Source organism: Medicago truncatula, chromosome 7 (assembly GCF_003473485.1).
Source record: "Medicago truncatula cultivar Jemalong A17 chromosome 7, MtrunA17r5.0-ANR, whole genome shotgun sequence".
Taxonomy (NCBI): domain Eukaryota; kingdom Viridiplantae; phylum Streptophyta; class Magnoliopsida; order Fabales; family Fabaceae; genus Medicago; species Medicago truncatula.
Window position 1 is genome coordinate 11,379,681 of NC_053048.1, and position 14,922 is coordinate 11,394,602.

The window sequence follows — 14,922 nt, forward strand, 5'->3', positions numbered from 1 at the left end:
GTGTTCCCTCCAGTCATAGGTAAACTTGGGCAAGGAGACACTCGGCCTTCACCTCTATATTGCTTCACAATCTTTAACGAGTTTTGTTCATATCACATTTGAAATTGCTCAAAAACATACCACAGCGGCAGTTAGCCGCCGTTTGGCTTTCAAGCAGCAATTAACTTCCATTGGACACCTTTTAAATTGGTTCAATCCTTTTTTAAATCAGTTTAACCGATCTAAAAAATGTCCTAGAAAGTGAATGCTTGTTAAGATCAACATGTTTCTCATCACCAGAAATACCTTCCCGTAAGAATTGGGAAACTTCGATCAAAGTGCCAGGGTCCTGTTTTGAGGATGAAATCGGTGTCCTTCGATGTAAAGTGGGACAAGAAATGGTTCTTCGTTGCACTAAACTGACTAATTTATTAATAAGAAATACAAGAAAGTGAGCAAGGCGTCAGGCGTGACTTATATTGCACCTCATACATATCCATTTTTCTATCAATAAAACCATCATACAGGTGTTCCCGTGAGCATAGCTCAATTGGCAGGGACATGCACTATTATGTGCAGGGGTTCGAACCCCGGACACCCCACTTATTCACCTCAAAAAAGGTGAATTCTAGCCACTAGGCTACTAGACCAAAAAAAAAAACATCATACAGGTTAATTTATAGAAAATAAAAATAAAAATGCATTGAAAAATGATAGAGGTTTTATAAGCTAAATATAAGTACATTTTAACTAAAAAATTTGACATTTCCAACAAATGCTCAAACATAATACAAGGAATACACTCAAATACTCGACAGTACATATACAAAACGCTTTCCTGAAAAATTGGGAAGGGAATAATACAAGGAATACACTCAGATACTGGACAGTTTCTCGGGCGAAGTTTGGTTTCTATCTAATTTGTATAAGAAAAGAGGGATTACCAAGAATATACTCATTCATTTCTCAAAGCCTCGAAAGAAGAAAAACAAAAACACACAACATAACAAATTAATACAGAAAAGGGAAAATAGTTAGTTAACTTCAGTGGTCCTATCCTTGCAGAGCATATGCCACTCTTGTAGTACTGCTGCTTGAAGTGCTTGATGCTCAGCCTCCTCAGCAGTTAATTTGGACAGTGTTGAAGGTCCCTTCTTTTTCTCATCTTCATCCCCATCCTTCATTTTCTCTTTATCCTCTTCTTCATCTTCCTCGTCGTCGGATTTTGGAGTCTTGGGTCGTGGTTGGGCTGCCTTTAACAAGGCTATCCTTTCCATTGATATTCGGAGTCTCTCGGCAGCAGCCGATTTCACTTCATCTTCAGGCATATACTCCACCCCACCATCAGTAAGGTCATCACACCAACCCTGAAGATCTGACCCAATCTCCTTAGTAATAGATGCATCGGATGCTCGTACCACAAACTTGCACATCATGGTTGTCGTCTCGTCACCCAAATCCACATTTCTACTTACTTCACTTGCACCAAAAATCATCAACCCCAAGAAGCCACCATGCCATGTTTTAGCAGCATAACACAACTGTTCCAGAATAGGACGGAGCAAAAGGTCAGCAAATTCATGAGGCAATGCATATAATCCCTACTTAGTCCATTGCTTATTATCCTATGTTATGTGAGTTATTTTCTCAAACTTAAGGTACACATTAACTGTTTCTGGAAAAAAAGAATATAAACATATACAAGTAAAAACAAACAGAGAACATACATTGAATAGTAACACTGCTAAATTTTAAGAAAACTGCGCATTTTAAATTTAAAGAACTTATTAAAGCTTATCTATGATATAAGGACTTGTGTAAAAGTTTGGGAGAGGTTATGAAATCTTAGGAGTTATCACATGTTCCTTTGTTGTTTTCAACTTATTTCAATAAGTTCTGCATGCCATGGCTTATAGGTTATGAAAACATGTAACTAATAAAACAGTTTAGCCACATTATCTCTTTATTATACAAATAGTTTATATTTAAATGCTTTATGATAAACACTTGTAAACTGTTTGGCTAGATGCACCCTAGGTAATTCCAGGAATGGTACAACAGGGACATTATTTAACTATTTCAAACAGAAATACATAAAAAGGAAAAGAAGATAAGACAGCAAATTCTAACCTGAAACCCTGCCACTGTGCGGATAATATGTGAACAAACTTTGTGGAATGGCTTGGAAGACAAGGATTTCAGTCCACTCAAGAAAGGTGATGCACCATACTGCTGTGCTGCAGTAGCCTGAAAGCCACTCCCTTCATATGTATATGTACCGGTGTATTCTACAATAGCTGGCAAACTGGGCCACAGTCGGAAAAACTCAACAGGTGATATTTGGTGCGGTAGAAGCAGCTCAGTCAATGGGATTTTATAAGGCTGACATCTCAAAATCACGGGTTCACCTAATTCGGGCCTTAAGCTTCTCTTCTGTCTCATGACTTGAGGATCTTCCTCAGCATAGTCACCTTCATAGTCTCCAACAACACCACTACCATAAAATGGGTAATACAACACTTGAACCCAAAGGGCACATCTTTCAAAGTGGGAAACACCAACTGTTACACTGCACAGCACTGGATCCTGAAAAGGTAACATCATCACCAGGAACATGGGTCAAGTAGTGCTATTGCAAATAGAAGAATAGTAAAGAATGTGTATAACGAGACAATGCAAACCTTGAATAGTACAACTATTTAAAATCAATAATTAGCACAAAATTTGAAGTAATCCAGCAAACTTGCGAAGGTCTACACTCCAACTTATCAGGTAGTAATGCCTAAAAGGCTGCTAAGATATGTATATAGTCCAGAACAGATTGCGGTATAAAGATTGAGATTTATAGTAGATAGATTGAGATTAGACAAAAGAAAAGATAGTGGAGTGAGTATTATTGATCAAGGGGAATTCCCCTTCACAACTGCAAGGCAGTTACAACCGAAACGGTTAACAGAATTTGTAAATTGAATACCCCTCAGTTTCCCCCTCGTACTTCTATTTATACATGTCTCTTCTAGTGTACACTATTAACTTGGGTACTCTTACATTCCTAACAAGATATAACAAGCAGGAACATAATCCATATATCACAAATTGGTAACCTTCTAACTTGTCTTCATTATCAGCATGCAGAACCAAGTTTAGTGGGGGACAGGATCAACTAGAGTAGAAAAACTACAGAAAGGAAGGAAAAAACGACAACACAGAAGAAGATAGAAATCGTCATAATAGAAAGTTAAGATCTTTTTTTTAATAAAAAAAAGGTAAAGAGCTACTACTACAAGGATGGGTGACATTTTCTTTAGAGTTGGTTCTTGTTTTATGTTATTGTGTATCACATTATTTAAAATGGTGATCTATTCCTAATTCCTTCATTTGTAAGACCTCTTCAAACTTAGAAATAGCTGGCTGTAAACTTCTGATGAATCTGATAGGAACCCGAGAACAAAATTGTATAAAGTGAGGGTATTATTTACTAAGTCTGAATGATTACAAGTGTTTCCCTGGATAGAAACCAAAGAACATAACAGTAAAAAGTAAGTGTATTATTTAATAAATGAAAAAGATTAAATGAGTTTTCCACTATACTCCCCAGAACTAAGCTACATCAGAGGATGCCAAGATAGCCCCATTCCTCATGATACCACCTCTCTATATTCTTTTCTTTCTACGTTGACAGACCTCTCAAAACATAACCAACTAATTGCCCACATTCCTCGCTGACAAACCCATTCAGCACAGTTGATGGGGTAGTAAATACATTCTGATGGTCACAAAACTGACTACTGAAAACCATTTGCAAAAACTTCCATAATTCAAGAGCCAGAGATTGACATCATTACCATCATTTTCCATATCTGTATGTGTTTTTTTTTTTGGTTATGTTAATTTGTTTGAATTCATCACATCAGTTTGTCTACGTCCTTGTCACATTCTTTTCACTAACCAGCAGAATGTCCTAGTCCAGTTCAATATGCGTCACTCTACAGTACCTCTCCATATGGAGTGTGTTTGGGTTACGTAACCCAAACACACTCCATATGCAAGTTAATGTTAATTACAACAGTGAGCTGCGGGTGATTACTTATAACTAAAATTTAGTTAGTTGTAAATTTCTAGCGAAACCAACTAAATAAATGGTCAAGATATCGCAGTAGTCCATCGTGCTTGATTAGCCTGTAAAAAAGTTTGGGCTAGGCCATGTTTTCATATGTTCAAAAATATTAGTCGGGCTAAAGAATATGGTCAGTATAAATCAAGCAGAGGCTGTGTTTAATTCATTTGAAAGAGTCAAAACAGGCTGAGCTCATAAAGCCTTCCTGTTTGACACGTCAGTCTGAATCCAATCTAGGCATCGTATTACTCAGACATAAAGATATCGGTAACAAAATTCTAGACATGTAAAACAAAAAGAGAGAGAATAACCAAGATGCAGGTGAAAAATAGCTATCTCAAACAGGGAATAGAATATGCACTTAAGAGAAGAACAAACCTGTGAAACAAGATTACGCAACTGCCGCACTGCCTGAGAAGAACCATCCATATAATATAATGCACCAGATAATCCAACACGTACATCCACCCGATTTAGTTCGAGCTCGGTTAAATTTAAGACCTGAAGCATTTTCATTTGTTATAAATGAGAAACATTGTCGATCTAAATAATTTATCCATAAAATAAATAATATCCTTTGTCCATTGTCAATCTACATAATCTTACCATTAAAATTGTAACTATTGAGCAATTCTATAATGCCTTCTATTTTTTTATTTTATCTATTAAAATTGTAACTATTGTCAATTCTATATGAATTTAGGAATCTATTGCATGCCTGAGTAGAATAACTACACCAATTTTTTTTTGGAATTTGTAAACTTGGTTTTACCGGAATATTATTCACACGCTAATATAACGACCATTACAAAAGAAAAAGTATATGTAAATATAATGCATAAATGTTTTGAAATGACATATGGAACCCTAAAAATTGAGAAGGCTTTGACCTTTAAATGCAGAGTTATCCTCCCATCACTTGAATCTGCTAAATGATAACCTTCAACATAGCAAGGATCACTGCTTCCAGTTAAAGTATTTGCAGTAGGAGGAACCTTAAGTGAAGTGGCATCAACTCCTTTGGTCAGCAAAAGGGTTAGTTCACTGGGGTCAGGTCTCCATAGCTCTAAAATAGCTTTGTGAACCAAACCTTCCAACTTTCTATCCTGAGCAGCAGATGCTTCATAAAATTGAACAGTTAATTTGTGGTGGCTAAATGGGTAATCACCTCTGGCTGCTGTAACACCAGCCCACCTGGGGAAAAGGTAATAATAATGATAAGAGACAGAATGGCAATAAGTTATAATATAATGAATTAAATCTATGATTTGCGTAACAAAGGTCACACAATATTGTTACATTAGAAATGACCATTAAGCACGAACTAGAGCAGGAATAAAATGGCAGGGAGCTTTTCTACAACCAGCACCATTACAAGTAAAATTTCGCAATGGTAATAAACAAGAATTTCAATAAAATTATCACATAAAAGGAAAAAGAAAGAGTGAACTGACGAAACACAAGAATGACATAAAGACCAGTGACAATGTGAATAGACAGCAGTAGTAAACATTAATTGCATAACATTCCTACCTACTATCAGGATGACCTGAAGCATATTTGATTCTTTGCAATATCAAACGGCACTGGTGCTTGCTTACAGAATCAGCCAAAGCATTGGTCCTAAACTCTTCAAGCTCTTTAGTAAGTAACTGTCCAGCTCTAGGGTGGCGTGATCCCAATCTTTGAGCAGATATAAGAACTGCCTGTACATCTTGAACTCTATTTGTTGTATCTGCGGTTGAGTCAATATTGAAAAGAACCTTACGAATATTTGAAATAATGACATTAAGAGGATCATCTGGGTCGTCTGCTAGGAGTGGATCCAATCCTTCTATATCTATGTGCTCCGCAATAGCCCATATAAGTCGGGCCAATATTCTTGGTGTATTAACCTGTTACATTCACAGCCATTAATATACAAGAATTGAAGTCCAGGAAACACCTATATCTGAGTATGCAAGACACGTGTATAAAAGTTCAAGTGTTTGAGGAAACTCCAATTATGTAAAATCGATTTGCATATGTAATAAAATAAAGGAAGCAATGGCAAATGTACAAGGGGCTAGAAATATAAAATTTCATAATTTCAACAGACATTTATTTTAAATTACACCATCTATGTGAAGAAACTTATCCTCTTCAATCAAAAACGAAACAGAAATTTTCTTTGGTATATCATATGTAGTTGTAGAATAAACAAAATTGCTCAGAAAAGCAACCTGCTAATTCAAACATTGCCCTTGAGGTTCTATACAAAATTTAAAAACACAAATGTCCTAGAGGACTCATAAAATATCTTTCAGGATCAAACAATGTAAAACTAATTTAGCATACCATGGAGGTGAGTAACTGAACTAAAGTGATGATTGACAAATGAAGCACATCGACAACAAAATTTCATGATTAACTTTTTGGCATTATAACCGATGTCTTAATTGAGGGTTAAATAAAAAAATGTCCTAGGGGACTCATAAAAATCTTGCAAGTTCAAAAAAGGTAAAAAATCATTCAGCACACCATGGAGGCGAGTAACTGAGTGTTCACCAATGAATTCATATATTACCAGCATAGTTTCATTGTCAGTTTTCTTGGCATTACACAGATGTCATAATAGCAGATTAAATTGCCACAATGAAAGAAGTTTGAGGAGTAGGGTAAAGTTGAAGGTCTTTAACTCTATATTTACCAATTAAAAAAAATCAATAATTATAATTAGCACCGTTTGAATGCTATTGGCCACATACATGCAATCGTCAGAAAAAGAAATCTTTATATGGAAGCAATGCTGAATATGAGGTGTTATAGTTTGCGTACCTCCCGTAAATTCTTCACAAGTTCACGTTGCAAGTTTTGCAATCTAGTCTCATTCAAAATTTGGTCCTGAGAAGCTCCATCTTTGACTCTCTTTACACCGCTCCTAGTATCAAATATGCAGCATAACCTAACAAGCAACTTCAAGTAGCAGTCAATCGCATAGGTGCGGCCATCACAATCCCATTTAACACACGGCCGACAAACTTCCACCACTTCTAAAGAAGGTTCCGTCCAGTTTAATGCACCATAACCAGTTCCATATGCCAAAGCTCCAATGACCCTGCCCTCCATGCCCGAGTTTTTCTGTTCAGGCAAAGGTAGAGACAGCTGAAAGCAACTTTCCACCAGTGAAGCAACTAACTCCTCCCTAAAAATGCTTTTACTTGTAACGCTATTAAGATCATCGCTCACTCTAGCATCTTCAAAAAGGGAAGCAATATCAGTTCCGGGGAGAGGTTTCTGACCTCTTCGGACGCTTTCCTTAGCAAATAAATCCACACAAAGAGCTGTTCTACAAATACAAGCTAAAGCATGCATGCGATCAGATTCTGCTCTCAGGTTTCTCACCATCAAAAGTAGCCTCTTGAAGAGTGAAACCTACAACAAGTCATGTATAGACAATAATAAGCACTACTGTATCACTTTTGTCTAATCAAACATGCAGTACTTTTAGACAAACCGAAAGTATCACAAGATACAGAATACAGAATAAAATGCATTTCAGCACAAGACAGTACTAAGCCACTAACGACAAACATAAATGTCATAATAACTAATATAAAGATGAGAAACCAAAAATATACATAGTTCAAAGCTTGACCTATTTAGCACCAAAGATATTTTCATATGACTAGTGAAATTTTAACATGATTCATAATTCATAGGCCAAAATAAGCCTTCACATTTTAGGAAATGATAACCTAGTGAGGTAAAGAAATAAACTAATCAAAGTTTCAAATTGTTATTGCCGTTTACTGCAAAAGTAAATATATTGCAATCCTTGAAATTAGAAAAAATTTCAGACAAAACAAATATGGTTGAAGTGATTGCAGTTGCGGTTGCGATCCAGCCACACTACACAAAAATATTCATGTAGCAACTGATCACAAATTGAAACATTGAAACTAATATCCAATTAATCAATTCGAATGAGACTAAAGTAATGATCACCTGCATGTTAAGATCAAGCAGATGAAGATTGGTAACAACAGCCCTAACAATACTCTCTCTAGCAGAAGCAAATTCCTGCCTATCCCACAGTGTAAGAATAGCAATAGTCGATTGTGATGCCCATTCCGTTTTCCCTCCAGGCACGTCAGCCAAATACAACATATTAATCCCAACCTCATAAATCAACGCCGGTTCCAACGATGAAACCAAAAACGGAGCCAAATGTGTAACCACATCCGAAACACCAACCAATTTCTCAGCATTAGCATCAACCTCACCACCACCACCACCTACACTAGAAGACTTCGAAAGCTTCCGAATAACCTCAACCCCACCGGAAGCAACAGCTTTAACCGAATAAACCACCGGAAACACAGTAGCCCGAAAATTCTCAACCGGCAAAATCAACGATCTTGCCATTAACGCCCTACGTTTCTTCCAAACAAAATCAACCATAGAAGAAACCCAATTCGACCGAATCGCTAACGAGTTTTCACTATCAACAAGCTTATCACCAGCAAGCTTACTCATCCTTTTAGTACTAAACTCCTGAAAAAGTCTCCCAACAGAATCAAAAGCAACTTTCGAAACGGCGTCGGATCGGTCCAGCATATTCGCACCGATCCGACCCCACCAAACGGAAACACGATCAAGAAGATTAACATTATTCTCACAAAGCGTCACGAGATCGTCACGTGCGAGAACACACCCAAGCGTTTCAGTAATTGAAAATCTCAGATTATCGCTTTGAGAATCAAAACAATCAGAGATTTCTTTATTACAATCTGAAATGAGTTTCGCTAAGCGATAAGAAGGGATAGCGGCGAGAATGGAAACAGCGGCGGCGGTTACATCGGGATCAGGGAAATGGAAGTCGTTGCGGATACCAGTACAGACAGTGTCCCATAAATCTGGGGTTAAGCGAGTGGAGCGGATGACGTCGAAGGCGAGTTTTTTGCAGACGGCGGAAGCGGGGGCAGCGACGATCTCTTCGACGGCGGATTTAGCGATGACGGCGATGTCGCGACCCGCGGCGGATTGTTGGAGGGCTTGGAGAAGGGCGCCGGATTGACGGAGAGCGTCGTTTGAACGGAGGTCGGCTTGGATCTGAGCGAAGAGGATGTCCATTTAGTTTAGTTAGTTAGTTGGATCTGTGATTTGGATGGAACTATAGATATGGAATGAACATAGTGGTGAATTAACTGGTTTAGTTGGAAATTGAAAGTGTTCAAAGTGTAATGTAGATTGCTCTCAACAAAAGTAGTAGTAATGTTGGAAGCTTTGCTTGAAAACTAAACCATTTTCCTTTTTTCATGAAAAATAGAAAATGGCAACGAAAATACCAAAAGTTAAAGTTTGACTTAATTACATAAATGATCCCTTAATTTATTTGTTGTTTTTGATTTGGTCCTTTAACTCTAAAATTTTCTTTTTCTGTCCTTCAAATATGCTTCGTCAGTCAGTTTGATCAATGTCAGTTAACTTTAATCTTAAATATCTTAGGTGGACTAACATTGTAGATGGTCCACCGTAGACCTTATTAATTTTTTAATTTCAACATTTTGATCTTTTTATTCAAAACAAGAACAGCTAGATCATTTAGGTATATCGTATGTTACAAAGAACAATCAACACGTAATTTTTTTCTCATTTTCTTCCTCTTCCACCCTCCTTTCTTCATCATTTTAGTTTTTTTTTCTTACGTTCTTCTTCTTCTTCCTTTTTCACCACCAACTTCTGGCCACCATAACTCCTTCGTGCGGCCACCTTTGAAAACTCCACCATCACCAATGAAAACCTCACTAATCTCTCATTTTCGAAGCTTTATCCTCATAAGTTAAAGCTCGCAGATGTATCGCCGTCTGTGGTGCATTCAGTGCTCGTATGGTGTCGGCTCCTCCGGCTACTCTTCCAGCGAAACTTGATTTCGAAACTTCTATTTTCAAGAAGGAGAGGGTTAACCTCGCTGGACACGAAGAGGTTTGGGTCTCTTAGATATTGACCATTTTTATTTTTTGTGTAATTATAAAAAAAAAATGTTTTTTTTGGTTGATTTGTTGCGTAGTTCATCATGAAAGGTGAAAGGGATTTGTTTCATTTGTTGTGTGATGCTTTCAAGGGGATTAAGTAGATTGGTGTTATTGGATGGGGTCCACATGTGAAAATCTTAACTTAATTTTTTATTGAAGCTAATTAAGTGAGTTTTTGGTTCAAGTTGATGTTTATGAAACTGAGTTTGGAGTGACGATATGTAACGGTGGTGGTTCATTGAGGGACAAAGATGTTACTATCTGTGTTGTTGTTGTTGTTCTCTGTGTTTATGATTTTTGGATTTTTGGATTTGTTGATGTTGTTGTTGTCGATGAATTTAAGGATTGAAGGATTTTTTTTTTTTTTTGAAGAAACAAAAAATGGATTATATTAACACCGACAGTGAAACCACTTCAGCACAAGATGTACCAAAGTATTGAAATAAGGGACATTTCATCAGACTATAGTCTAAGGGGACGGTTTTCTCGCTCTTTTGGCAACACTTTCAATAAACGTCACCTAAAGTATTGAAATAAGGGACATTTTTCAAAGGCACCTAAGGCAACGATTTTCAATCATAGGGGATATGTAAATTAAAATTTTGATAGTCTATATATTAGTCTACCTAAATTGGCACCATGGAGGAGCACACTCTCAACCCAATACCATCAGGCCAACCCAAGAAGCTAAAACACAAGACAAATTAAAATAGATATAACACAAACAAAATAAATGGATAAGAGGCTAATCAATCATATGATGTGTCCGTTTTTCCGCGATTAAAGTATAATTATATCAATAAGTGACTTGAATTTCCACAACAATATAGAGTTATAATTTATTTATTTTTATATTCATTTATATATATTAATTATTTTGTAAGATAAATATTATTTAAAAATTTGACACTAACATATTATACATGTTATAATATCAAATTTATCATATAACTTAAGAAATTCATTTAAGCTTTTTAATAATATTATCAACATATTTGTTTTAGGCAAATATTATCAACATCTTGATGTCTTATATCTTGATATGTGTATTTTATATATAAAAAAATTAAACAAAGATGTTTGCCACAATATTTTTAATTATTAAATGAAGAGTGAGCTCTGGCAAAAACCATGCGAACAAATTAAAACACTGTTTATTAACCACCTTTCTTCAACACATGGTTATCTATATTCTATATCCAACTCCACACCCTACTGATTTCTTGCACGGATGGCTGAAATAACCTCAATTACACCATGGTTTTGCCTCCTTGATTCAAACCAACCACAACCTAAGCCCAAAACTAAATAGAAACCACAAACTTTCGCAAATGCCATAATAAATGTATGCGGCATTCCAGTAAGTCAGCTTTCCAAACCTTTCCTTAAAGGTGATAGATTGGAAATCATGATCCCTAAGGATGATGATCAGGCGAGATTAAAGCATGCAAACACAATTTTGAAGATAGGATCATATGGCCAAAGGGTTCCAAACAACTAACAATTGTTGCCTTATGAGAGAAGTTAAAACCACTTTGGAAAACCCTAGGATGATGAGGGGTCATGTCACTAGGAAAGAGGGGTTCTATGAATTTACTTTCTCATATATCTTTCTTACTTTATAAGCTTGTTTCAAGCTATAATGTTGCCCTAATTTAACCCTATTAGGGTTTGCTTTTTCCCTCCTAAGCTAAGAAGTAAGGTTTGTGGTGCAAGCTTAGACCACCTCAATTAATGCTTATTCAAATTCAAATTCAACTTTCCCTCTCAAATCCTCAATTAATTATTTTCGGGACCTACAACTCAACTCATAATTGTGATTTGTTATTTCCAAAGACTCACTTGTTATTCCAATTTAAAGTGCAGCCTACCCACTTGCCCAACATTTAATTCCATCCATTTTTCCCTAGAAAAGGTCACAAGGCTCAATGCACACTTGTAGTGACTTTGGACTTCTACTCCTTGGAAGGTCAATATGCGGTTGTATGTGTTTCCAAAATCCTTCTTCTCAATTTTTCAAATTCTTATGCTTTCAACAATGAACTTCTCCTCCTTCTTCTTCGTGAGAATGATACAATGATCTCTCACAGTTTCTCGCCTAGCCACATATATGTGTTTGGGCGTTCCTTTTGAAAAGTGGAGACGACAATTTTGATCTAAAAATACGCCGGAAGCCACCACATGAGTTAAGTCTTACCCGCTGTTGATTAGGTTATGCTAGCCAGATTGTAAATCCTGAGGACTCATTTTGATGTGTGTTGTGCAACTATAACTTTCTCGAGAAAATCTGTGAAATTTCAATCAAAATTGGGTGAAATCGTAACTAACGGAGTGTGAGGATTGTAGTACGATGGTTGGGATGGAATGTCTTGCATCAGTTTTAGGTACACTATCTTCCTCTAATTTATATCAATTTGTTAGGGTTTAGAAATCTCTACCACCATTTTATCTTTGCAAAGCATTTTCTCTTTCTATTGGGTCAGATTTATCTTACTCGATGGTTCAATCAGATGGATTCTACATCTGAGTGTTCCTTTGGCGAAAATGCAACTATTTGACAAAAAATCAAAATAGAACAATTGGGGTTACAAGTATTGGAGTTTTTTTAATTTCAGTTGTTATTTATTTAACCTACTCATATGCAAGAGAATGGTTAATTTTATGTTTGTAGAAGAAAACTATGAACTTTTCAACTCATATGCAAGAGAATGGTCTTCATCTGATGGATACCTTTTTGCTTCCTCTTCTTCGATTTTCCATTGGGCATAAACATCTACCATTTTCTTAAAGAGTTTCCACTCGGGTGTTTGACTTGCATCATCTTCTAAGTAAGTCACAGCGAACACCTCGTATAGCTTTGAAGTGTAGATGGTAGTTTTCCCTTGTTCACCATTTAATATTAAACCTCCTTGGGTGAAAATTTTATGCCTAGAATTAACGAAAAATCGTATCTCCCTCTAGTGTTTGCAATTACGATGTCTAGATAATAGTCGAAGCCACCAATGTTAATTGGAAAATCCTTGAGTATGTCAATAGCTTTTTCTGCTTTGCCATTAGTGTACCCTATTGTGTAAGAATATGCTTCTACATATCTAATTCCCAACTCCCTTGCCTTGGTCAAGCTCATTAGGTTAGCATTTGCTCTTGAATCGCATAATCCTTCACTGATATATTCTCCATTAACTTTGATGGGGAGAGTAAAGCATCCTTCACCATCGAACCTGTCTTCAGCCGGTACCTCGTTAGTGTCGTAATATTCGATAGTCATTGATAGGATTTCTTCCTCAGATGAAGTGGCATCAGTTTTCAATAACTCTTGAAGAAATTTGATGCAACATGGACTTTGCTCGACCATTTCTTTGATTGACATCACTATTCCATATTTATATAAATTCCATATTTCTATAAAATGTGATGCAAAGCATTAAAGTCTGATTATGCGCCCTTGCTCATTTGCTTATCTTTAGTACGAGTTTTCTTCCTTTCAATGTCTACCGAATACACATGTTCGTCTTTTCCAGCTTATGTTGATTGCAGCAACTCTTGTTGCTTCAGCTCCACTTCTTGCTCGAATTCAAGGTATCTGGGCTTTTTCTCTAGCTTTTCTACAAAAGAACTAGTGACTTTCACTCTCTTTAATAACTTTACCAATTGCTCCAAAAAAATTTCTTCGATCTCCTCCCTTGTTGCCATTGGTTGTGTGCATTCAGTTGAATCCATGGTTACCTATTTCACACAATAATTGCAAGTTCGAGAAAAAACTTCTAACCAAGAATAATTTGCGCTTGGTTTTAAATTAGGTTTTGGGTTAATTCTTTATGCGGTTACTTGACTCTATAAAATGCTTACTCGATCTAAATTGACTATTGCTAGTTAACACGACTAATTAATCATAAGACTCTATTACTACCCTAAATGCTAAACCTAAATCTAAATGCAAAAATTAAACAGACTGTCTCTAAAATAAAACCTAATTTAAACTAGACTCGATCTAATGTAGATAGTATAACAACTTGTTATTTTTACCTCGACTCCTACATAAATGCGACAAAAACAAATTATATGAACCTAAACTATGACTCTAAAAAATAAAAATAAAAATGAATGAGGTTAGTTCCTAAATGGGGAAAACAAAAAATAAAGAATAAAAATGTTAGTACTAAATGGAAAACGAAAAATAAAACTATGTTAGTGTGATGGAAATAAATAAATTAAATGCAAACTAGACTCTAAAAAAAATAAAATGACTCAACTAGGACAAAATATTTTTGGTATTTTGAATTTTTTGATTTTTTTTGTATTTTTGAAAAATAAAATGCGGAAAAATAAATGACTGAAAAATTAAATGACTAGTAAGTAGAGTATCGTATCCACATGGATTGTCCTTTCGTCCGAACAGTTCTTGTTACTTGTTTTTGTAAGTTGGCGGTATAAAAGTTAGTTGCAATTTTTATTTGTTTGCAACAGAGCGAATTTACTTGTTTTTGGCTGCAGAAAAGTAAGCAGTGGTTAGGAATCCCTTCTGTATATTTATTGTTGGGTAATACGTAATCTGAATGTCACATTTATTTATCTCTTGGTGACTATAGAAGTGATAAGGCCATTGGGAGTTTCCTAAATAGGTAGGGCACCACCTGACCCATTGAATTTTAGCCACTAGGTACCTAATTAGGCCTTTTCCTCCGATGGCTAATTGAACCTGCTGATTGCACGGTGATCCTTACGTGTGGGTCTTGCTAATTCAAAGGTAATTGAAACATAAACTTAAATTGGCTTTCTAGTGTTTCCCAATGCAATGAAGGCCAATGT

The 14,922-nt window shown here is 36.1% G+C and overlaps 1 protein-coding gene across 1 annotated transcript; it reads right to left on the bottom strand.

The window, feature by feature from the left end:
- Positions 1-719: 719 nt before the first annotated feature.
- On the bottom strand, positions 720-9,379 carry LOC11446268 (protein TPLATE). The gene is made up of 7 exons (XM_003622164.4): positions 8,084-9,379; positions 6,914-7,510; positions 5,630-5,991; positions 4,987-5,290; positions 4,475-4,597; positions 2,110-2,565; positions 720-1,520 (listed from the first exon to the last, which is right to left on the bottom strand). The coding sequence occupies exons 1-7, from the start codon at positions 9,209-9,211 to the stop codon at positions 1,014-1,016; spliced, it is 3,477 nt and encodes a 1,158-aa protein (XP_003622212.2). The 5' UTR covers positions 9,212-9,379; the 3' UTR covers positions 720-1,013.
- Between the last annotated feature and the right edge of the window lie 5,543 nt (positions 9,380-14,922).